Raw genomic sequence first — 25335 nt, forward strand, 5'->3', positions numbered from 1 at the left:
GAGGGCTTAAAAAGTATGTTTCAGTGAAACTTGGTTTTCAATCTTCTGCGCCTCATTCCGTGTCACCGTAAATTATGGCTGGTTGTAAACTGCAAACAGCTTCGACGGCTCATCCGCGTAGGACATGATTTATATCACTCTGTGAAAGGCCACTTCAAAGCATCACTATTCATGCTTGTAACACCACAGTTTATAAAACGGGAAAGCGCTCAAGAACATTCACACAGCAGCCCTTCTCCGTTTCATTATACCTTCTTCCAGCTCTGTGAGTGCTTTTCTTTTTTAGAGCTGCTGGCCATGTACTATAGAGAGGCTGGTGAACAAGAGCTCAAACCAGGGCGAGTGGGCTGCATCTGAGGCAAACAGCGGAATCGAGACCATGCTAACAAGTTTAAAATATAGCTCACGATGAATTGAGTGTTTTTAATTGAATGTTGGGTCATCCATTATGAATTGAACACAATGCATCGTGCACACTGGGGCGTATAATACTTCCTCCCTATTGAACTGATAAGGATGCAGGATAATGAAATTACATTCTGAGGGATATAAGCAGCAGGAAGCTCCTGTTTAATTTGCCTCAGTCCCAGCTCTGTTACGTTCTCTACTTACTCTGCTGTAATTGTAATGGAAATCTTTCTCAATGAAAAGACTCATTTTAATCCTAGTTTTTTTCCCCAAGTGTTTAATAGGTTTAATTACGACATTTCTAGCGCTGTCTGGAGAGGACAATATGCAACAAGATGCCATGTTTGAAGTAATATCATTGCAAAAACTGAAAATATTGGTAAACTCTATTTTTGCTATTAGAGGTCGTTTTTTGGTATCCACTCCTTGAGGATGGGATTATTGTCATCGATATATTTTGGATTAACCATTTCAGAAGCAATAAAAGCCTTGTTTTCCAGAATAATCTGATGAATTTATTATAATAATAATAATGCTTGATTTTATATAGCGCTTTTCTAGGCACCCAAAGATGCTTCACATTGTGCATTATTCATTCACACCATACTTGGTGGTGGTGAAGCTACTAGCCACAGCTGCCCTGGGGCAGACTGACAGGACCGAGGCTGCCAATTTGCGCCATCGGCCCTCCTGACCACCACCAACATTCACTCGCTCACTACATTCACACAGGCAATGTGGGTGAAGTGTCTCGCCCAAGGACACAACGACAGTGGACACATGTACCGGAGCCAGGAATCGAACCGCCAACCTCTCAATCATCACCATTAAAAGTTAATATTCTTCTGCAAAAGGCCGAGTGCCTCCACGCAGCCTTTGATCTCACATGCAGTGAATCTAGTCAATCAGGCCCAAAACTACTCTCATCGTCCTACACAGGCTTCAGCACAACCCTTCCCACGCAGCCACACACACTCCTACAGATAATACCAAAACGCAAACACTCAAAGCACACATTCTTCTGATCAAGCTTATCATCGGTGTATCTGTTCTCAGCCGATGCAGACATCGTTTCTCAGTGTGCTGTTAGCTTACACACGCCTACACAGAGAAAGGGGAAGTGTAATCGCGGCTGTATGAGGATGATAAACGATCTCCTCTGATGTTGCTGCTGTCTCACTTTTCCCATCCACCCTTTTTATCTTCTGAGGAGTGTCATTATGGTCTGTTTAAAACGCAACAAAGCAACCCTGCTGGGTACAGACATTGATGGGACCATGCATAAAAAGATACTCGCAAAATAAATAATAAATAATTGCACATAATATTTTATATATTATGCAAATTTCTAAAGGATAATATACAGATAGCATTGTGAGACCTTTGGATCAATAATGAACTTGGTTAATAAGAGACAGGTGGTAACACTTGTTGATGTTTCTGATGTATATTTTATATATCGATGTTTGTATATATTTTATAAATCATATTCCCAAATATTTGGGATGGCACAGTGGATCCATATGCCGTGTGAGTATGTCTGCAGTAAATATAGTACTATGCCTGATCATAGACAGGACAGAGTGAAATTCTGGGAAGAAATACACGTGACTCATAGAATACATATTTGGTTTTAGTTTGCTCCTACAACTGCTGCGTGAATGTTGCTCTCTGAGTAGAACATCTGTCTGCACATACACGGGATCTTTTCTAACATATTACTGCTGTAATTATATCTGTTTGGAAATGATCTAGTCAGTCTACATTCTGTGTGAACAATGGCCTGCCAGGAAGGACAACACACTCCATAATGAGGTGAAACGTCTGTCATTGTAAAAATAATTTAATTTTGCAAGAATAATTAATCATACTGATCACCATGGTAACAAAGATAATCAAATTTGGCAGCCTCAAAATTGGACTCATCTCTAATGACTCCAGTTTTAAATCAATGAATGGATGATAAATTTGGATATTTTTTTAACCTGAAATGATGTCTGCAGATAAAAGGTTTTTCCACAATATCCCTCAAATGTCCTAAAGTAGGAATAATGTAACCAAGGACATTTAGTAATGTACATATTAATGTAGATATGATTTTATACAATAATTATACTAATACAATAGGGTCATTGTGTAGTACTTACAAACATAAAGTAGTAAAAATTGAATTTGACTTTAAATCAGACCCGGCGTGTCCTTTATCATTCACGTCACACATCACCTATATCTTGTGTCACGCATCCTGAAGCAATATATTCAATGTAAAAAAAACTTTAAGTGCCGCCTGCAGATAGATGTGAGGAATTGCGAAAAGGTTTGAGACAAATGTAAAGTAAGTTGTCTCTCTTTCAGTTGCGTGTGTTTATATATGTGTTTATCTTTTAGAGGCGCGCGCGACTACATCAACCTCGGCGTCTCCACCGGAACTCTACGTATAAAATAACACTCATTTCATCCAAACTCCGAGCATGCGGCGTACGCCGGTCACTCAACACAAGCGCACCCAGGAGCTCATATTACGTACAACGCGTTCCTATTGTCAGAGCCAATCAGAATGTAGGTAAACACAACATTGCGACATTGTTATTGTGGCAGTCAGAGCTGGAGCTGCTAACAGATTTCAAAACCATTTTACATTATTTTAGGGATCTAAAGCCGCTTGAATAGGTTTAAATTGACCAGAATCATGTCGCTCCACAAGGACAATTCACTGAACGACGGTTTGCAAGGTATTTAAGACATAAAGCCTCTACAACCGCACTAATGTCGATGCTAGCGCTAGCTGAGTTGAAATAAGCAAATGTTATTATTATTTTTAAATAAATAAGCAATTGTTAACTAACGGAATAATAGTTGAACTAACCATAGCCGACGCGTCAAATCGTATAGGCAGCTTTTTAGATTAAAACTGAATGTTATACAGATAGATTTATCAATCTATTTAACATAAAGTGGGCATGAAGAGGACAGCACGACCTAGTTTTTTAATAGTTCCTCTTTGCAATGTTGCGAAATGCCTTCAAGCTGCTGGACTGTTCTGCTGCAAGCATGCCCCCTGAGCAGTGCCACTGATATTCATCATATCGCTTCTGAGAGTTCTTATCCAATCTGTTACTGCAATGGTTTACAGGTTCTTGGATCGAGCTGCATTTCAGTGGCACTACTTCTCGGAGTACCAGTCGCTGCGGAAGCCAGGAACAAACCCCCACGTCTATGCAGGAGGGTGACGTGGAGGTAATGCTGCTGGACGCGCAGCACGAATCCGGCAGGAACAGCTCCAGAGGGAGCTCTCAGAGCAACAGGTCTGTGGGACAATGTGGTATTTACTGTTAAGGAGTGACATCAATTATATGTCTTGTGTTGTGTGTTTACTTTACAACAGCCCGCTCCGAGCGCCGACCCCCCTCCTTCTGTGGAGAGGCTCAGAGGGGAATAGCTCGCAGGTATATTGTTTGGAGTCTCTGAATTGTATTTAAACCTGTATCAAGGTCTAAATGGCTAGGTGTAAATTTTAAGTATTATCTTCTTTGTTTGTTTGGGGGGTTTTTTTTTGGGGGGGGGGGGGGGGTCAAGTTGTTGCTGGTTGAGTTCAGACTGCCCCTAATTTTCTGTAATTGGTGTTTTTAGTCAGATGAAGACTGCCAAGAAAGGAGAAGAGAGGTAGAGAATCTGATGAAGAAAAACGTTGACTGGATCTGGGACTGGCCTAGTCGACCTGAGAACAGTCCACCAAAGTATGTAGACACACTATATGTACTACCATTTTATATTCATGATTTATTTTTTGATAACTTCAGTGACATCATTGTGGTAAATTTATTTATTCCCAGATTTAAGACAAATTGTGTCTGATCTTGTTAGAGAATGCGCTATGTCAAATCTAATATCTACAATATATTGTCTTTCACAGAAAGGTTTGATCTTTGCAAGTAGAAACTTGTAAATGTGTATTCAAATATATATATATATATGGGAAGAGAGAAATCTGATTGTTTAGGGAAATGTATGTAGAGTTGTCCACTTGGGGTCTGTTAACATCTGAATACAATTAGGATGTACAAATAATCACCTCCAAACGATTATTATTACAGTGATGTAGAGGAAACCAGACTAGGAAATAGAGATAATTTCCTAGTAATAGTGAATTGTATTTATTTTATACCACAATTGGTATTTATAAAAGAGGTATGATGTTTGTGTGAGCACATTTGTTAGAGTGACATTAGACTGGCACTCATTGATTTTAATGAATTCGAAACACTGAAAAATTAATGCGGTTCTCTGTAGGGAGTTCCTGCTTAAGTGCCCGACGCGCTCGACCCCTCTCAGCATCAGAAACACCAGCGCCATGAAAAAGGGAGGCATTCTGTCTGCTGACTTCCTGAAGCTTTTCCTTCCCTCATTAGTGATTTCTCATATACTCGCTGTTGGCTTAGGGTAAGCAACGTCATTTTTACTCTCACCTACAAGAGAAGCATTTATAGGAACCTCAAGAGGAATATTAGAGAAACATCTTAAAACCCAAATTATGGTAATCGAGAATAAATGTGCGTTCAGATAAGTAAAGGAAATATAACATATGACCTACAGATGGAAAAAAACAACTTATTTGGTATTTCTTAAAATAATCTTCCATGAAAAGTTGACCCCATGCCCCTGCTGTTCATAATAATCAGTCATGCATGCTGACCTTTAATTTCTCCAACACAGCATGTTTAATTAAATTGTGACTCACTATTAAATGACCTTTCAATCAATTTGAGGTAGATTCCTGGCTTTAACTTTATGTTGTGGGACATCAGCTTTATGACCAACACGAAGGAGGGTGTCTTTACCCATGTCAGTTTGTTTGTTTGCTGATTGGTTGGTTTGTTGGATTATACAAAACTACTAGGTAGAAAGAACACAAAAAATAATTTGGTGCAGTTTCAGATAAAGAGAGAAATCCAGACGTATTGTTTCCATGTTTTTGTATGATTGTCTGCCATTTGATGGGTAAAGGCAGCCATTAGTACGCCCAGGCTTCATTGTCTTTAGTCTTTTCAGCTATCTTGCTCTCAGATCTTTCTCATCTCACGTTTGTCTCCTCTTTTAGGATATATATTGGGAAGCGCCTAATGTCCCACAACACCTACTAAGTAGGATGGTGGCATATTACAACCTCTGTCACCTTGTTGTGACCATCTTTTCATGCTGTAATATGGGATCTTCTGAATACCACGGCAGATGTGGCCAAGTGACGCGGTTCAGTGTGATTGAATGCCCCACATCACTCACACCAGTACAGAGTCGAGGATCTGGCATTGCTCCCTGTCTGGATGGCTGTCGCTGCTCCTCCTTATATCCGCACTGTAGGCAAATGAAGAAAGCTGTAAACCATTATCATGAGAAATCATTGTAATAATTTTATTTGGATCAGTAATGGATGAAGGATGTCACCTGTGATTTTTTGTTTTCCACAGAATAAGTTACTATGTTAATTATTTGCTTTTGGCCTGCGCAGCTGGAAATTGTGTTTGCAAATAAAATCCGATATCCTGCTCTGCTCTGATGTGGTCAGTTTGTTCATCTTATTCTAAGTAAAATGTTGCAGAGGCAGACGACCAAAGCAAGGGGACACAATGCAGATGAACACAATTAAAATTTTATTGAACTTTGGTCAAAATAATAAACAAGTGAATACATTGCCACCATATTAGGAATCAATGGACAAAGACAATGCATTGCGTTTTGTTTTAATGTATGTTTTGTGTATAGTTGACCTTAATTTTTGCATTCACAACTATAGATCAGATCCACATTTGGAGTTTGCAGCTCAAATTTGGGCCAAATGTCTTACGAATGAAAAAGGGCACATACATGAGACCTGTCTGAAATCCCTAACTGCATGTTTCAGAGGCACGCTTCACATAAACTGGTGTGCAATCTGCCTCCTTGTATTCTCATACAGCCACATATAGCAGCAGTATACGAGGACATAGCTATAAAATAGGATTTACAAATAATGCACATGAGGCTTGTAAAATGTTTGGGGGATGAAACTTGTAGCTGTCACTGATAGAAGTAGGTAATTAAGGCTGCAGGTTCCCTCTGTCCTGGGCCCATCTTGTGTCATGCATCGTCCAGCCTGTGTCCTAAAACAAGACAAAAACAACAACTAGAAATGCATCTGGTGAGATGAACACATTTTCAGTCGTCTCCATCAGTAGTTCTGAAACTGGCAGCCCCGAATTGTAGTTCCATAAGAAGTGTGCTTTGGTAAACTTCTTAAGACACCCCCCCCCCCATCCTCCATCCCGGCACACCATTCTACAACATAAAAACATGCAAAGCAACAAACATGTTTTAATACATACTTAATTTAAAAACACATCTGTTGTTTTTAGTTTCTTTTATTATGTGGATGACAAGGTGTACTCGAGTAGATACAGTCAGTGAAATTATGCCACCGCATTGACTGGGGGTAAAGTAATAAAGAGGAGGGGAGGAAAGAAACAGGTCCACCAAATGCATGGCCTCTTCCACCAGTAGTTTGGCCTGAATGAATGGCCAATGGGGGAATGTTACAGTTAGGCATATTGGCCATTAATCCGGGTTTCAGAGGGCCCAAAAATCTTCAAGGTGATGTTACAACTCTGACAAGACGTCATTTTAAGAGCTTCCAAGAGTTCAGTCGTTAAATCATGAAATGAAGGCTTAAAATGTCAACACAAACACCAACGTTCGACAGTCTGACCTCTAGGGAGTGCCATTTCGTCAATTCGACCCGAGTTGGGTTTTCTGGGTCAGTGGGGGCCATGTTGATTGCCCTGGTGCCAAAGGCAAAAACAACCTAAGCTCAGACTCAAAATAAAACAGGCCTATGGATCAACCTCCTGTGGCAAAAAAAAGTAGACACGTGCTTTTGAATTCTTCACCAGGAGGACAAACAAGGCTGTTTCTCTTCTTATACAGATAGACAAGTAGTAGGCTTAACTACACAGGTACGGCAAAAGCCCTATCCTCTGGAGCCCAAAATCTTCTAATTGATTTTGTCCTGGAAAATGTACAAGTTGTTGGTGGCTGCCACGGCGATCACGTTATCTTTGGGGTGCCAGGCAGTATGGAGGATCTTCTTGTTGAAGTCCAGGCTATCCACGCTGATCTCATCCTTCTTCCTTTTGCCACCAGTGGACACTTTGCGTGGTTTGAGCGTAGCCCGTGGTTTGCTGCTTTCTCGGGAAGCCTCCAGTGTGATGTCCCGCCTGGTGTTGCGGTCAAACATTCGGAAGAAGTTGTTGTAGGAGCCCGTCATGATGGCACTGATGGAAGAGGGAGACGCAAGTGAAATCATTTGACAACATAACATTAAAAAAAACACACATCAGAATACTTTTCCGACAGATTTCTCTCCATCTTATCGTTAATAAACATTTTTAAAAAACACTGTAAAAGAACGTGAGCACAAACCAATAGCGATTAAATGTTACATGAAAGAACTGGGACTTACCTGTCACTGCCATTCCAGCAGCACTCAAACTTGTCAAAGATGCAGTCATTTTCATACAAGGAGCAGAGTTTACTGCGAAGGTATTCATGGACCTGAAACACAACACGCATCATTCATGTGTGTGGATATAATCTATGCTTACAGCTACTCCATGCAACGCAATAATTGGCCTCCAAGTTTGATTTTTACCTCACGTTTCCCCCCCCCCCCCCCCCATTCAGTGAATGTCAGGTCTGAACTGATTGTGTGGCTAACCAGACAACTGTGTTGCTATTTGTGAGGCTTCTATTTTTGTGCGCCGTTCATTGAAAGGGGCGTAACCTTTTAAGCATCGGGATATTTTCATTTCTACAAAACCATTTCAATGCTGAACACAAGAAACTTCATTTGCAAAAAAAAAAACCTGAACATTTCAGCAATGCTGAAAATGAGTGGAAGTTTCTTGTACTCTTTGGGTGAAATTTCGGATGTGTAATAGGAGAGATATATCTGCCATGAATTCTGATTTAGGCGGTCTAAGAAAACTTTTATTCTAAACTGAAGGGCTTATTTTCATTTCACATCGTTTATATTCCAAGTCACTTGACACGCATGTATGTTTATGCACCTGATATGTTTCCACTGGCCGGTTTTCCATGTTAAGGTCCCAAACTTTGACAGAGAGGTAGTCACGTGTCATCATGTAGCGTCCACTGTGACTGAACTTCACATCCGAGATGGAGGAGATGATCTCAGAGAAAAAAGATCGGCTGCTTGGATCCTCCGGCTCCTCAAAGACTACAAACAATCATACAAATAGTCGTTAGAGTTCTCATTTCTAAAAGAAAGCAGTCTCTGCGCAGACTTCAAAGGACTGAATAACTTTGAATGAAGAATCTTAACCTGTTGTATCAAGGCAACCAACATGGCCGTCTTATTTTACAAACTCCAGCGGAGATACTTACACTTAGAGTGCCTATCACACAGTGCCGCTGCTCGCATGTCACAGAGGCGGATGGTGCCTTTGCTACTGCTGTACACGAATACATTGCATTGGTGTGGATGGCACTCAGCAGCTGTGATTACTTCTGTCAGTTCCTCCATGTTGGCGGGCTTGATGTCTACAATATCTGGTAACGCACCGTTAAGGAAACGGCCGTCTCACGTTTCATTACAATACGAAGCACACCACCGCGTAAAGCCACATAATCTGCGTACTGTCATGAATGAAAAGGATACTAAAACTTCTGTCTGTGATTTCCAAGTGCCATAGATTTATTCTTAGGTCATCTGCAGAGAGGTACGTTTCATGGTCACTATTTACAGAAATGGAATTTATGTGATAGGTATGCGCGTTTGCAAAGATCCTTCGCGGGCTTGCTTCTACCATGAGATCCATTGGCATCAGCACCGGTACCTGCAACACACGCCAACGGCCACGTTTAAGATGCCATTAAAAAAAGCCATGGAAACGACGCGGGTCCGACGTGCGACGAAACAAACCCGTAAAGAGGTGATTCTAAAAGGATCTCTGAGTCGTCCGTCTTCGTCTTTCAGGTTGTAACCTTCCGCTCGTTTATCCCTTTCACTTATTTTCCACAATTTGATAGTTTTATCTGTCAAAAAACGGACAAGAATGTTGCCGAGTGATAATCATCTGATAGGGATCAAGTAAAGCCAATTTAAAACTCTTAAATCACCAAATCATCAACACAGATAAAAGAAAATAAAGAAAAAGCTTACCATTGGTTGAAAGTAGAAAGTGAGCAGCATTTTGTTGGGGTAGCCATCTTATTTTATTAATCTTTTCCTCAATTTCTAAACTTTTCAAATAGTCAAATTCTGGCTCGTGACTCTGAAAAGTGCTATAGACGTTGTACTCCCCACGGAGGTGCGGACGATTCTTAGACTGAAAGAAAATGTTACAACCATCAGTCAAAAGGTGTGTGTGTGTTGCCATAGCAACACAGTCAGAACGCAACTCCTGGCATTTACAACACCGATGGAGATTATCCACGTGTCCCCGCGGATCTTACCTCCTGTTCGTGTTGAAATATCACTACTCTGCCACCTTTATCTCCAGTTGCGAGCAAGTCTCCAGAATAGTTGAACTCAACTGTTGATATTATATCAGCTGAAAAACAGACAGAAATCAGAACCGATCAGTGTTCGCAGTCCCGGATGATGCTACTGTGCTGCAACTGCAGGCTAATGCTAATGTCATTCTGGAACAGGACTACAAGCACGCACGCCCGTTCACGTATGAATGAAAACAAGCATGATGTCACTCGACACTTCATGGATGGACGCAGCACATTGACGTCACGGACACGGTCGCTCCCCTTTTATAGCTTAGCCGCAACCTAGCACGCTGCTAACGAGCGACGTGCAGAAATATACAAAAAGGAAATCGCGTTTGCGCGCCTGATCAATAAACAGGCTCACAGGGAAAGACAACAGCCGCCACATATTGAAGTCTGCACAAACATATGCCCCCCCCCCCCCAGAGCATCACCATCAGAAGAGCTAGCTAGCTACCCAGCGTTTTTAGCCTAGCCTAGCCGCCAAGCTAACGTTAGCTACATACCTTCCGCAACATCTTCATCTATGGCTCCTTTCACTTGAGAGAAACACCACTGAAAGTCATTTCCTCCTGCAGCTCCTGCAAAGGGAACACGGCGTTAGTTAGTATCCGATGTTGCGTCGCGTCTGACGGTAAAAATGACTTGACAAGTGACACAGTTTGACAACTAGCAACTTAGCCCGCCAGCGCTAACGTTAGCCAGCTAAGCTGCAGATTCAGGCCATCACACACACCGAGTGAGGCGGGTCCTTTCTCCTTCCCTTCACAAGTAGCTTACCCGCCATTGCTTCATGCAGCAGCGCTTGCTGGACACAGCTTCCAATAGCTAATCAATCAGTGCGGCTTGCGTGGATCAATAGATAGCATCCACAATCAGTGTGAAGACTCGGGTCCAGATCTGTCAAGACCACGGAAATTATCCGTGATTTTTTTTTTTTTTTGTTTTTTTTTTTTTTTGCTTCTTCCAAAATGGCGCACAGTACATGGAGAAATGACGTCATGCACACATGCCACATCCTGGCTCCATCCATTCTCCTCAGCATCCTGCTTTTACGTTTACATATTTTTTTTTGTCTTTGTTTTCCACGCACGCAGGTTTATTTCATTGGGTTTACGCAGTAATGCCTGCTGAGTGATTCCAGAGAGAGTCAGAGGTCCTCTGGTGGATGCAGCGAATAACCTGAACACACATCACGATTTCAGGTTTTTCGATTTCAGGTAAAACAAATGAAATCAATTTGGATAAAAACTAGTCAGTATGAAAAGCACAGAATGTTTTCCAGTCTTTCCTTCACGGGTTACATTTAATACACGAGATTTCCGTTGATAAAGATAAGATACATTTACATGTATTTCTGAATGACACATTTTATGATAAAACTTTTTTTTTTTTGCGTTGGTTCGATGGCAACCGTTTCTTTCCTCAAAATTGTGGGACGCTTTTTATAATGTTCCTGCTTCTGTTACGTGGTCAATGAGTGACATCTAGTGGCTAAATAATAAAACTCCACTTGACTTCTGTGGAACTTGAATACTTTTCAGTTCCCAATCCACAGCCAGGACTTAAATATTTATCCTTCACATCCAGATGTGCCAAATAAGACCACCCAAAACACGCCATTTGATTTTCAGATTTTTTATTTTTTTATTTTCTTAGCCTCTGAGAAAGATCAGTCATTTGCTGAAAGGCCTTGACTCTTATATCATCATAATAAGCTGTAGGCCTTCTTCTATTTCACAAGCTGCACAATAAGTATGGAGTGAATGAATAATGCACAATGTAAAGCATCTTTGGGTGCCTTGAAAAGTGCTATATAAAATCAATGCATTATTATTATTATTATTATTATAATAAGTTAGTGCAGTTTCCTTTTCCTATTTACAGTACAGTTTTATCCACACATCATTTTAAAAGAATAAGTAAAATAGAAAATAAATATTTATTTCCATCATTATGTCTGTAGTACTTTTGTAATGTGCTTGTACAGTATTTGAATTGTTTAGTTCAAAAGGTATTTTTTAAAATATATCACAATTCTTTTTTAATTGTAACCCTTATCCTCACCCTAACAGCTGTTTAATTATGCCACATATATCTATTTATTGTGCATGCACTCACAATCATGGTCAAAAAAAGAGGATGTTGTGATAGATGTGTTTATTTTCAGATTTATTTTCTATAGGTGACACAGTGACATTGTGAAGGGTTTACGGTTGTGATAAAGACGCGTACCCCATAGTAGGTGGATGTGTTGTAAAAGAGCCACATTCGGAGTACAAATAAAGAGCTAAGACAAAAACATTTTTTTTCAACACACAGGCTGATTGGAATTGTTATTCTCAATATAATACTGATATATATATTGCTGCAAAGTGAGGTCCTTTTATCTGTTTAGTAGTTAACATTCTCTTGTTTTACGCTTCATCTTGGAATAAAATGGTGACAATCCTCATATTTTTAAACACAATATTGGAGATAATATTAGGTTAGGAGCCGATCATACAAAGTGATTTTAAATGCCTGTGGTCATGGCCTCTGGATAACTACTACATGTGCATTAGCTTTTGGTCACCGTACTTCAGAACCTTGTTGTTTACCACATTTATAAACTGTCCAATGGAATAAAAAGAGATGGAAAGAGAATGTCTGGGACAAAAGCGCACCAAAACCTTTTCCATGTTCGTTCTGGAGCTGCACATCCCTCTCATCATTCTCATGACATTCCATCGGGAGAGGCAGAGCAGAGGCCTGGAGGTTAGGCAGCTTAAATCCATATACTGGTATATGTATTGATAGAAAGGTGGGCCGACTGGTACCTGCAGTGGAAGTTCAAGTTGAACGGTCTGAGGCTGTTCATGGAAACAAAATATGTCAAATTTAAATGATATAAGAATGTGACGATATACCATCACAAGGTTTTTAAAATCGTGTCACTGCTGGAAGACAAGTCCACAAGGGGCTTGCGTTGTGCTGCACACACATGCACTGACTGGTTATTTTATACAAGGATGTTTGTTTTAATAATTTTAAAAAAATGCTACGTTCACCAGAGCTTTCTAAAAGCATTATAATTCTAAGAGCCACTTTCAACACTAAAGCATCCTTGAGCATGCAGTGGTTGGTATTCACCTGGCTTCTACCTGCGTCAGTCTGATGAGGCAGCGCAGACACATGCCGGTCACAGTCCGAATGAAAACTTGCTGATTTGAAGCCGTTAGGCACGAAGGTCTGGATACTAATGACCAGATCAGAGCAAAGGTGGAAAATGTTGCTTTCTAAATTCGAAACACGTCAGTCTGTTTTTTTTTTTTTTTAAGTGTCACTTCCATTCTATAACATCTGTTCTTGTATATTGAATTCAAACAACTGCTGCTTTAATTGTGCCGAATTAAGAACACCAGCGACTGTCTGCGTTCACATTACTGATGATGGAGAAGCGCTTAACGTGAGCCCCGTTTGTGATTTAATAAACCATACAGCTTAATTATTGTGTGCAGGAGATTTTACACATTTTCACAAGTTCGATGTTGGCTTCCACTGTGTGTGAGTGTGTGTGTATGTGTGTGTGTGTGTGTGCCGTAGCTTCATCAGGTATAAGGAGAGGTGTTGACTTTATTCCGAGCCTCCAGTAACACCACTGACTCTGATAGTTCCCCATCCCTGTGGGAATTCATTATAAGACAGCTAGAGGCTGCTTGTGGATGGTTACTGCGCTGCCCGTATGTTAACTTGTCGCTATCGCGCAAGGCAAACATGTGGTGCAGCTGCTTTCTCTGGCTGTGGGCAACCTGGAGAGATTGATTGGTGAGCCTTCTGTTTTATCCAGGATCAGGGCCACATTCAGTAGACACGGTGCCTCCGGAGAAGCGGCCATTTTCTCCAGAAAATATGGCTCATTACCAGCACAGACAAAATGAAGGTATATTGACTTTTTAACATCTTACAGCAAACCTATTTCTGAGCCGTGTAACAAAAAAAAAAAAGAAGCATTTGTTGTCCTGGAAACCCTTTGTAGGGATTTATTCTGATCTAATTGAATACAGAAGTAGTCCCTGATTTTAGCTTGAGTTCATCACATTCAGGTCTATTTTGACCAGATCAAACACAGCTCCTATCCTCGTCTGTTTTCAGTCTGAAAGTACACACGGCTGTGCACGTGAAAATGCCCATGCACATGTATTTTCACCCTGTGCTTGCACAAACCTTCCCCTTCCCCCCCATATTTTGGTTCATCAGACAGTTTTTAACACTAACCATTGGCCGATGGATGCGTCTGCTCTGGGGCATAAGCTCTGTCCAGACCCTCTCACACACACACACACACACACACACACACACACACACACACACAGCAAAGACAAACACAATCAATTATTCAGCACTCTTGTTTTGGCTTTGTGTGTGTGTTTTTTCTTTTTATTTCTGCTCTGGTGTTTCTATAGCATCCTCTGGCAACATACCAGCCAAGGAGGCCCGATGAGCGAGATATGCTGTCTTGAAGTCTGCGTGCATCTTTGTAATTTACATGGAAGCATATCATTTGCATGCAGAGCCTTCCAACATTGTCTCATTGTCTGAGGGAGATTATCCTCACGGCTTTCCACAAGTGAGGCTCGTCAAAGACCTGGAGTGGAAGACAAACCTTTGTCTCGGTGTTTATTTCCCCCATGAGTGGAAGTTGTCCGTGTGGTCACTGAGTCCAGTCTGACCCCCCCCCCCCCCCACCCCAATTAAACAGCTCACTTACTTTTGCATTCGTGCTCCTTTGGTATTGGATGTGAGTTCAAGGTAAATTGGACATTTTTCCAGTGTGCATATTTCTACACTAGATGGCACTATGACACTTATTATTCAATGCCAAAAGATCATCTCCGTCTCAGAGACCTGTGTGCCGCCGACACAAACTGCTCCTTCTCCCAGAGCTGATATTGATATTATCCTGGAAAGAAAGAAAGAAAAACCCCTCAGCATCCACTCACATTTAGTAATGAACTATTTTGACCTTTACGCGCGGAACAAGTGTTCTGATCTCGCATGCCACATGGCATTAAATATGTTTGAATATACTGAATCGGGAGTAGGGCAGCTCGTAAAAGTTTTCAGTTACCTCGAAGTGTTCTCTAACTTTACATATATATATATATATATATGTGTGTACTGTATATATATTTATATTTAGGCACGAGCGAACATCAAGCAAAATGTACTCCCTCGAATCAATGAAAAGAATCGCACTGAGAGGATATATTAAATGTGAATCCTCGCAGCAATGATGTCCTTGTAACAGATCATATTGTAAGTAAGATGGGTTAAATTGCACTTGTAGCTTCCTTCCAAACAGTCAGGCTATTCTCTGGGGGGGGGGGGGGGGACGCGAGAGTGCGCCAGACTCTTCCTCTAATAACGCAAGACAATGAGATCTCAGCTCATAACATAGCCCCCCCCCCCTATATGGAACAAGTATTGGGGGGCTTAGCAGCTAATAAAGTGGCAAGTCTTCAAATCCATGTCAGAAGAGCAGAGCGCCACGGGGACCTTTCATAACACTTGTATGTGCAGGTTGAACTGCTGCGTAAAGGTTACGCAGCCGCACTGCGCTGATCTAACCTGATGAGTTGCCTTAAGCCCCGCAACATTTCAAAGCTGTGTTTCTTATTTAAAGAAGCAGAAGCGAATAATTCGCTCAATCTAAGAGATGACAGGCGTACAGGAGTGTGAAATCGATGACGATTGAGACGCGAAACAAAACAAAATCGACTGCGTCCTCCTCTCTGTTATAGGCGCGCAAAGCAACGGTAAAAAAAAGAAAAAGAAAATGAAAATGACCATCCTCTTGTTCAATTAGATTAAGAAACTTGTTTTCCAAGTGGTGTAAATTTCTTTTTCAAAAAGAGCAACACAAATAAATAAATAAAATACTTAAATAATGCGCGTCAGTTTTATTTATTTTTGAGTCCTGCCGCCCTTTGAGTTCATAAAAAAAAAAAAAAAAAAGTATCGTTAATTAGCCCTTCTAGCCTGGACTGTCTTTCACAAAACGGTCTCTCTCGCTTTCTCTCTGGTGAACCTGTCCTTCACTTGAGCACAGACACTCCTGCAGCATTTCCACCCACTTTGTTTGTCGGTCTTTGATCCGCAGTATTCTAGTTAAAGTTACACCCATGTGCTGCAAGTTGAAACTTTGGGCATTGTCGCTCAGGGGAACCTTATACCCGTGGCGCCTTCTGCTTTTGTCCTTCCCTTTAGCAACAGAATTCTCCTATGGTCCCGGACAAAAGACGATACTCACGACACCATTTTATGATCTCTGTGATGATACCGTTTCCTTCCCCCTGCTCCCGTACCTTGGTCTGCTCATCTAATCCGAAATGTCAATGTCAAATTAATAAAAAAAGAAAAAAAAGAAGAAGGAAAAACAAACATCATTAAGGGGTTCTCCCTTGTGACATTTGTTGATTTGGAGGAAAGAGTGATGAAATAAAGAAAGATTTGAACTGCGAAGAAGGAAACAATTAAAATAAGTGCCATTTCTTATATATAGTGCACAAAAATAAGAAGCAGATGCCACCGACGTGATAATTGGATCATAAAACTAAAACTGTGATTTCCTTTTTTTTATTATTATTATTTTGCAATCAAATTGACATGCACTAGTAATGCTCATCATTGTGTACAGTGGAGGATTTGTGTTTGTGTGACATATAAATTCACATGTGTTTGTGTGCTAGAATGAACTGATTGGAGCATTATAATTCTGTTGTGTGAAACACTTAAATACAGGAACAATAAATACAGTATATATATATATATATAAAGAGTGTTTGGTGCTGCCTCTCTAGTCTGTCTAATCACTGTGTAAGTGAAACATTCATGGTACACTTGATCAGTTCAATATTTAATTTCTCAACAACGACAACATGATGGAACAGATGCTCAAACTTTGTATGTTTCTCAGGAGAGCAACATTCACTTGACGGAAGCTATACTGAATACAAAGATTTAAGATCATGTACAAGCTTTGCGTTGACTTATCGGGCTCTTCACCTATGCACCGAGCGTACAGTCACATGTATATAAAAAAGAAACATGCCAAGTGTGCATAGTGAGTCGGTGCTCACGGTCTGAATACATCAGTTGTTTACAACCAGGGGAAACTGAAATCTCAAAATGTGTGGATCCAGGGTCGGCCTTTGCCTCCATGTCACATTTCAAGTGAAAATTTGACTTGGCATGTTTACATACGATTTCTTCATCACCCTTCTTAAACCCCCTTGGGCGAGCTGAAGGTGAGGGGAACTAAGATTATTATCCCTCGTTTCTCTGAGGAGCTTTTCTTTCTGCACACCCTCGCAGATGTCGACATTTGGTTAGGCGGTGTACATAGAAGCCCCAGATTATCTAGCGTTTCAGGAAGTCTGTTTAGCTAAAGTTAGGAGTGGTTACTTTCCTGCACCTTCCTAATTAACCCTATAGTGCTCTGCAACCTGGGGACCCCCTCCTGCTATAAGTCATACATCTGTGTAATAGAGGGTGTAAATGACAAATATATATATAATTGAACATTGCTGTCCTTTCACAAACATAGGTCTTGTAATGATCTCAGTATCAATAGGCTCCACTTGTGTAGACCGAGTCACAGGAAGTGTAACAGATGGTGCTCTATATGTCATAATACAGTAAAATCCAACAGGAATTGACAATTGAAATCCCACCCTGGAGTTTGCCTCTTTTAGCTTTGGCATAATCTTCTCAGGATTTCAATTGCAAAGTCAAAGAGAATAGTCGAGCACACGGGGACTAGTTATCTGGGGCAAACGCGGTCTAAGGTTGACATTGCAAAGGCTATGTTTATGTGCATCACACTTGCTATACTGAATGTTTCCCAGAGTGCAAGAACATCCTCCCCTGAATTCTATTCCTCTTCCCACGTCCCAGTGCTGCTGCGGGAAAGTAGGCCAAGTGAGCACCAGGGCGTTGCTTTTTTAAGATGATCAGTTTGTCAGTGTGTTTTTGTGTGTGCTTGGGACAGCTATTCATGTGGCTTGACTCTGTAGAACAAAGAGCAGCGTTATACAATTTGCAGCACTTCCAATAGCAAGGAAAGGGAGAGGTTGGAAAATAGGGACAGGACAAGTGTGGATGAAACAAAGACAAAATCTGGCTTGTACTCTAATTCATTTACTTCCTCTTTTCCACCTCTTTGTTGCAGCAAAAAGGTCCCTTGCTACTAACACTCCTCTGCAGGATCATACTGTAGTCTAGCTGGCATGGATTATTTTTAGCTATTGCTGTGCAGCTTTCACCCTGACTCCCTCTGTCTTGACATCATAATTAACATTTCTGTTAATAGTAACACAGTTCAATGTTATTAAGGATCTCTGACTAAATCAAAATTCAGCCGAGATAAATTATACAGACGTGCACTTTTCCAGTACCTTCACATTTGGATCTCTTAATGATGGCATTTTCTCCTGGCATGTAAAACAGAGGCGCTGGTGCAACATGTACATTTCGCCATGCATGAGTGACTTGAACATTGTTGGACTCCTGCAGGTTGGGACATTATCACTGCAAATTTACAGTGACAGGGGGTCAACAGGCAAGTTCTCCCGAGGACTGGAAAAGTCGGGTGCCTTTGCGGTCACGCACGCGCACATGCCAGCTTAAAGCAAGGTTAAAGCCGATACCTTCCGTTTTGGTCCAAAGCAACATGTGCCCTTGTATTATAATGGAGTCTTTAACATTTTTAAATTAGACTTCTGCACATTTGCCGAGTGTCGCAGTTTAACGTTAGAGCGGTGATATTATAAGTGATACGCTCCAATTTAGAGCGGAATAATCACATTTTACACCGCATCCATCAACGTCCACGGGAAGTGTATTTGTGCGTGTTTAAGTAAAGACTTTTCTATGCACAAAGCAGTGATGGACACAATCAAGATGAGGCTGTGCGAAGGCGAAGGTTTGCTGGCTATTTGGTCATGTGTATTTGGGTCTAAATTTCTAGGGGATATTTTAGATGTTAATAGCCCTGAAGTGGTCTCGGTTCCTTATTTAATTTCTCTCGCCTTTTTTTTTTTTTTAATATATATATATTTTAATGTAATTCGCCCACAGACTGCGCCGCGAGGCTCGAAACCGCGCAGAAACTCTCTCATCATTTCCACAGCAGAATGGAAATGCAAATCGTGCGCACGGGCAATGCCCTTGACAGAACTCACCACTGCACACAATTAACACGAGCACTCTGACAGAAGTTAGTGACGAAATGTGAGGTCACAGCAGCTGCGCTTCAGAACATAGCAGCGTTATTACGCACAGTCCTGTTAAAACCATCAAATCAGACTCACGTGGACTTTAATAATAATAATAATAATAATAATAATGTGGTTTACGTGTACTGTAATTGTGAGATATTTAACAAAAAGCAAAAACTTTATACTATTTTTTTTAATTGCGTGCCGTGCAGCATGTTGTTTTTTTAATAATTAAATTTAACCTAGTTTTTTTTCCTTTACAAAATGTGCCCTGGACATTAAATTTACCGTTCTTGTCCGGCCGTGGGTCCGTAGAAGGGGGCGACAGATAAACCCAAGTTGAGATCTTGAGTTATCTTGTCACTGAAGAACACAGCTGCCTCATATCGACACGATAATCTCCAGTGTAACCAACGAGGGGCGCTGTCCGTCTATCAGCAGCACCGGGCCGACGCTTGATACGAACAGCCTGCATGATTGATCTAATCACTCTGAGCCATTTGTTGGTTTTTTTCTTTCTACACTGTAATAAAGAAATAAGAAATAAAAATAAAAAAAATGCGTAAACGTATTTTTTCAGATGAAATTTTAATATCCCATTTCAAATCCAGTTGCATTAATTGAGTCTAAATTGAAAACTTACGGAAACAAAGTTTACAAGATGATTATATTTTATTGAAGCATTTAATAATAATAATAATAATAATAATAATAATAATAATAATAATAATAATGTCGGATTTTTGCTGCTTCAATTTCGGGAACACTTGTATAGACTCATGTTGAACTTTAAAATACAGCTTCAAGTGAAATGAATTTTGAAACAAAGGGTAAATAGAAAATGGATTTTGCGCGGATGCTTGCGCATGTGTCCTGAGTCTCTCCCTCCCTCGACCCCTCGCTCCTATAGGCCTGAGTAAATAATTAAATTGCATTTATAATTTGTTCACATTCACAACATGTTCAAAAAGTAAAAAAATAAAAAATAGAACAGATATTGTCAGTTGAGTTGCTGTAAACAATAAGTGGGCTGACTGCTCGTTTCTTCCATATGTTATTAGAACTGATGCGTAACTGTAGGCGTATTTGATGAATATTTAATCGGAAAAGGATCCCTTCAAAACAGCCTCCATCATAAAGCCGTGAGCTATTTCGCCCGGTGACTTCTAATAAGATTTTTCAGTCCTCATTTTTCCAATCAATTCATTAGGAAACAATGCAGGTGAGCCCGACACTTTTGTTGTCCCAATAAAGTGCGTGGATGGACAGCTGGGCAGCGGCCGGCTGATTGACTTTGCCTTGACATCTGGGAGGCCCGCTGGCCCCTGGCACGCGTGGAGGCTGATGTCGCCATTTACATGCAAATTCAAGGAGATCATGAGGTCCTCGCCCCGTAAATTCACACACAAAAAAGAAGACGTCACCCCCAATACGGAGGAGGCTCGTCCTGTCGAGACGGGAGGTCTTGTACATTTTTTATTGGGAGCCACGCGTCACAAGGAGTTTAGTTTTATATCAGTGATCAGGCCCAAATCTTTGGGGGTTCTGTCATTGTGTTCAGTGAACAGAAGAATGAGATAACAGCCCCCCCCCGCCCCCCCGTGTCATCAACCGGTCATTGAAATGAGCTTTCAGCTTTGCTCACTGCGGCCAAGATGCAGAGATCAGGCAAATAGTTTGCACTTGTTTCCCTGCTGGTCACCCATCACTTACCTCCAGCGTGCAGATTACAAACAGGATTTTATTATTATTATTATTATTATTATTATTATTATTACATGAGAAATGACGAACTGTGATTAAATCCTCAAATTCCACGTATATGCAATCAAATGAAACGGGGATCAACATTTTCTTTTATTTTGATGCTAACATTTCACCTAATGATGGGGAGCGCATTTTCCACGGTGTAAGCCCACCGCGCAGATGATCCCACAGAATGAGCTGAGACGGATTCAAGCTCCGCGCCTCGGCGCGTGGAGCAGCTGACTCCCTCTCTCCACGTCCAGATGGCTCCTGCACACAGATTTGCATTCATTTCCCTCTAATATCTTCTGAAATAGCGGGGCAGCTGCATTTGTTGTCAAATACGGTTTAAAACTCCCTTTCAGGACAGCATCGTTACCGACGTGACGGGTGTGGAGATCCATTTTCCCTCTCCAGTCAACAGTATCAGATCTAAAGAGGATTTGTCTCAAAGTCTCCTAATTTGATAATCAGATTTAAATCGCCTCGGTGCGTGTAATCAGGGGTTAAGTTCTAATAAAAGAGATTGAAGCTGTACAAAAAAAAAAAAAAAAAAGGCAGAAAGAGTTCTGTGCAAAAAAGATATTTGCAATCTCGGTAGAGCAGAAGTAACATTTACAACACGCGTCTCGGTTTGTTGCTTTGAAAAACAAAACAAGATCACGATTTAACAAAGGCGCCTCTTGAAGCACTTTTTTTAAGGATAATTTGAAACTTGATTTTTTTAATATTAATATAAAAAACGTCCTTATTTTGTGACTGGCCAACGGATTGTGTAGAGGTGAAAGCAACAGCTTATAATTCACTTATCTTTGGCAGCAGCTATTAACCCTCAGCATCAGCTAGATAGATTGCTCAGGATATAGCACACATCTCTCTTCCTCGCACCCTCCCCTCTCCCCCTTCATCCTCTACTCCTTTTCACCACTAATGAACCGAATTGCTTGCCTTGCCCCTCTCGGACAGAATCGGACATGTGGGGAGTTTCTTAAAAAGTAAAAAAAAAAAATGATTAAGATGTTTTTGATTATTTCTGATTTTGCAAGATGCATGAAATAAAGAAGACACAGAACCATGGATTTCCTTGAGTTTTGTTTAATCTCATTAGACACTGTGGCTCTGATCTTTCAGCTCATAAAGGAGGTCGGAGATCTGACTTTATCTTTTGTGAAAATGACACAGTGATGTGACTTATTTGTTTTCACGTGAATAAAATCAGGGCTCAGATGAAGCTTCGCTCGTATTTTATGCTGAGCAATAAATAAAGAATTTCTTCTCTCTGTCATTCCTGGCAAAATAACTGAAAGGCAGTCATGTGTTGCTGGAAATTAATAAAAGAAATAGATTTTTGACATATAAGATTCTCTGTAATCAGCGTTATATGAACTATTTAACTGGCTAATTTGAATACAATAATATAACCCGTAGGAAATACAATTCGCATATGTATCAGTTCTATGAAGATACATGATCTGCTATTTATTGAACTGTGACTTATAACCGGTATTCACGCCACTAACGAGATGCTTTAGACACATTCGTGAACAAACAATCTCATCAAGGCAATTTTTAAAAGCAACACATTTAATCATATAAATATGACACATGATATACAAACTTGGGTTCAGTAATAATTAAACTAATCATGGAAATTGACATCATTAGATCAACTAAGAAATAAACAATGAATCCTGAATTTGAGTTATTATTATTATTATTATTATTCTTTAGCCCCTTCTTATAGTGTGATGGTTACACCCAGTTGAATTTCCCATATCATAAAAAAAAAAAAAAAAAAGTCAAACTCACCACGTATAGGGCCTAAGCAAGAGGAAAAGTGGAGCGAATAAGTGTTCTCAGGCTGCTGCACTATTGGGCTGTTCCCGTACAGTGGAGCGCCGCTGCTTGACAGGAACCGTCAGCGCTCCATACATGGTCAAAACCACGCCCCCCACCGCGTCATATTCTGACAGCGCCTCTCCCGTGGGTTTAGAGTTTTGGCTCCCGGGAAAGATTTCAGTCCTCGGGGAAAGAGGGCTTAGTTTTGCATGTTCCCATCCATCCTGCACGACGAGAAAGGGGCCCCTTATCCACCTCTCCTGTGTACGAGGAACACCTCCACTGGTGATCAGCCTTTTGCTTGTGTTTGTCTTGTGGAGAAGCAGCAGCAGCACCTTTTCAGGAGTGCAGGATTTTTTTTTTATTCAGCAAGAAGTCCTGAAGGTTTTGGATGCGGTGCTTCAGGGATGTGCGCACTTTGAGAGCAGCATCACCCGCAAACACAAACAACTGCCATCGATTTTTCTCCGAATAGCAGCAAAAAGAAAAGAAAAGAAAAGAAAGCAAAAAAAAAAACAAAAAAAAAACTTGTCTATTGAACAATTCACTTTCCCCGTCTGTGGATTCTGCTCTAACTAAGTACAGCACTTTGAGAATTGTTCACATCGGACGGACTGAAGAGGGAGGCAAGACCTGTGGACCGGGTGTTCCCTCGCAAGTCTCAATCGGCTCTCGCTACTTATCCCGAGAAAGACCCCTAAAGGATAACACGCTTGGACGTTTATTCCCCCCCCTCCCCCCCCACCCTGATTTCACAGGAGACTCTTTTTTCACGCAAATTCTCCTAAATGTTTGGGATTCAGGAAACTATACCGCGAGGTGGGACGACGATGAAGGAGGAACCGCTGGGTGGACTGAACTCGGTCCGCTCCTGGATGCACACAGCTGGGGTGGTGGACGCGAACACAGCCGCCCAAAGGTACGCATGCCAAAAAGCATCTGAATTTTCTCACGCATTCCCTCCTCATCATATCGACCCCTCAATCCCCTGAATACTCTGTATCAATTACGGTCTCCCAATAAATGCAACCCCCCCCTTCGGCTTTCCCTTCTTTCATTACATCAGATTAGCCATTATTGTGACAAATCAAGAAATATCCACCCCCCCCCCCACCCCCCACCCCGTATATTCCGCATCTTCAATGTTTTACCATCAGCTTCTCCATCATCTATAGTTTCCCCGGTGTCCGGTGCTTAACCGAGATGGTCTCTTGTTTTCTCCCCGCAGCGGTGTCGGCTTGGCACGGGCACATTATGAAAAGCAGCCCCCTTCCAACCTCAGAAAATCCAATTTTTTCCATTTCGTCCTGGCGCTGTATGACAGGCAGGGTCAGCCCGTGGAGATCGAGAGGACAGCTTTTGTGGACTTTGTGGAGAAAGATAAAGTAAGCGGTGAATTAGAAATACGCGCATCCCCGTGCACAATCAGTCCATGTATCGAAATTGGCAATGGGTTACTAAGGGGATGTCAAGTGGTAATATTGATTTTTTTTAATTTTATTTTTTATTTTACTCAATGCATTGATGGCAGGGAGTCGTTTTTAACAGCTAAAGCTGCTTCATTTTCTTTCGGACATAAACTATGAATCTATTTTTCTAAAACGCAGAATCGATGATTTAGCTGATGCTCACAAACTGTTGTCTCCTGCAGGAACCAACCAGTGAAAAAACGAACAATGGGATACATTACAAACTACAATTATTGTACAGCAATGGTGAGTTCAAGTGCCATTATTATTATTATTTTACCAGCACGTGCAAGTTAAACAAACAATGGTTTGTCCGCATAAAATTGCATCATATATAATTAATATCATATAATAGTAAATATAAAAATATATAAAATATTCTATAAAGATAATTTGGGGACTTTACAGTTTCATGTTGTTAAATCTTCAACGTCGGACTTTTTATTTATTGACAACAATTATTTAAAATTCACCAGTGTCTTTTATCCCCCCCCCCCCTTCCTCAGGCGTCAGAACAGAACAGGATCTTTACATACGGTTAATCGATTCCATGACGAAGCAGGTAAGCTGCTGTTACACTTGTTTCTGCGCGCAATGCAACACACATGCCTCACATCCATGGTTCACTTGCGCAAAGCCTTAACACGCCGTGCAAATTGTCGCCCCTGAGATCCACACGCCACACGAGAGAGAGAGAGAGAGAGAGAGAAAACTCCACATGGACAAAAATAAAATGAAATTACCGAACGTAACGCGAGCAGACAGCATCCATTTGGGCATATCATATTACAAAACTCTAAGGTCAATTTTAGTTAGGCCAGCATTAAAATTTAAGCACCCCCGCCTGCTCCATGCATGAGATCTCATATGACTTATCCTGCACGCAAAACGTCACGATTTAAACGTGGAAACTTTTCTAAATTATACAAAAAATAATTACGTTGCTGAGGCACATTGTGCAAATATCTGGGTGCCCCCCCCCCCCCCCCCCGCCACGCACAGCTCCTACATTATTATTATTAAATCTTAACGTACATTTCAAACCGAACGCGCAGATTTGT

At 41.0% G+C, this 25335-nt stretch overlaps 3 protein-coding genes across 3 annotated transcripts in view; 2 read left to right on the top strand and 1 right to left on the bottom strand.

The window, feature by feature from the left end:
- The first annotated feature begins 3007 nt into the window (after positions 1 to 3007).
- On the top strand, positions 3008 to 5952 carry LOC137914499 (BCL2/adenovirus E1B 19 kDa protein-interacting protein 3-like). Its single transcript, XM_068758037.1, has 6 exons — positions 3008 to 3140; positions 3542 to 3713; positions 3794 to 3854; positions 4039 to 4145; positions 4699 to 4848; positions 5507 to 5952. Exons 1-6 carry the CDS (start codon positions 3098 to 3100, stop codon positions 5547 to 5549), a joined length of 576 nt encoding a protein of 191 aa, XP_068614138.1. The 5' UTR covers positions 3008 to 3097; the 3' UTR covers positions 5550 to 5952.
- Positions 5953 to 6793: 841 nt separating this feature from the next.
- Positions 6794 to 10889, bottom strand: LOC137914497 (serine/threonine-protein phosphatase 2A 55 kDa regulatory subunit B delta isoform). Its single transcript, XM_068758034.1, has 10 exons — positions 10741 to 10889; positions 10467 to 10541; positions 9916 to 10013; positions 9623 to 9788; positions 9383 to 9495; positions 9119 to 9296; positions 8845 to 9009; positions 8508 to 8677; positions 7901 to 7992; positions 6794 to 7712 (listed from the first exon to the last, which is right to left on the bottom strand). The coding sequence occupies exons 1-10, from the start codon at positions 10745 to 10747 to the stop codon at positions 7433 to 7435; spliced, it is 1344 nt and encodes a 447-aa protein (XP_068614135.1). The 5' UTR covers positions 10748 to 10889; the 3' UTR covers positions 6794 to 7432.
- Positions 10890 to 23593: 12704 nt separating this feature from the next.
- The window catches only part of LOC137914506 (transcription factor COE3), a 64132-nt gene continuing 62390 nt past the window's right edge, over positions 23594 to 25335 (top strand). Inside the window, exons 1-4 of the mRNA XM_068758044.1 lie at positions 23594 to 23724; positions 24034 to 24190; positions 24457 to 24520; positions 24781 to 24836. Of these exons, the coding sequence (XP_068614145.1) occupies positions 23594 to 23724; positions 24034 to 24190; positions 24457 to 24520; positions 24781 to 24836 (408 nt within the window). The remainder of the gene's footprint in view (positions 23725 to 24033; positions 24191 to 24456; positions 24521 to 24780; positions 24837 to 25335) is intronic.

Source organism: Brachionichthys hirsutus, unplaced genomic scaffold (assembly GCF_040956055.1).
Source record: "Brachionichthys hirsutus isolate HB-005 unplaced genomic scaffold, CSIRO-AGI_Bhir_v1 contig_801, whole genome shotgun sequence".
Taxonomy (NCBI): domain Eukaryota; kingdom Metazoa; phylum Chordata; class Actinopteri; order Lophiiformes; family Brachionichthyidae; genus Brachionichthys; species Brachionichthys hirsutus.

Bases quoted from the DNA above. Each gene is read 5' to 3' on its own strand.
- LOC137914499 (XM_068758037.1), top strand. From the start codon at position 3,098: ATGTCGCTCCACAAGGACAATTCACTGAACGACGGTTTGCAAG. The intron at 3,714-3,793 runs GTCTGTGGGACA...ACTTTACAACAG, and splicing joins GGGAGCTCTCAGAGCAACAG to CCCGCTCCGAGCGCCGACCC. The intron at 3,855-4,038 runs GTATATTGTTTG...TGGTGTTTTTAG, and splicing joins CAGAGGGGAATAGCTCGCAG to TCAGATGAAGACTGCCAAGA.
- LOC137914497 (XM_068758034.1), bottom strand. The intron at 8,678-8,844 runs GTAAGTATCTCC...GATTGTTTGTAG, and splicing joins GTGTGATAGGCACTCTAAGT to TCTTTGAGGAGCCGGAGGAT. The intron at 7,993-8,507 runs GTGCATAAACAT...GTTGTGTTTCAG, and splicing joins GGCCAGTGGAAACATATCAG to GTCCATGAATACCTTCGCAG.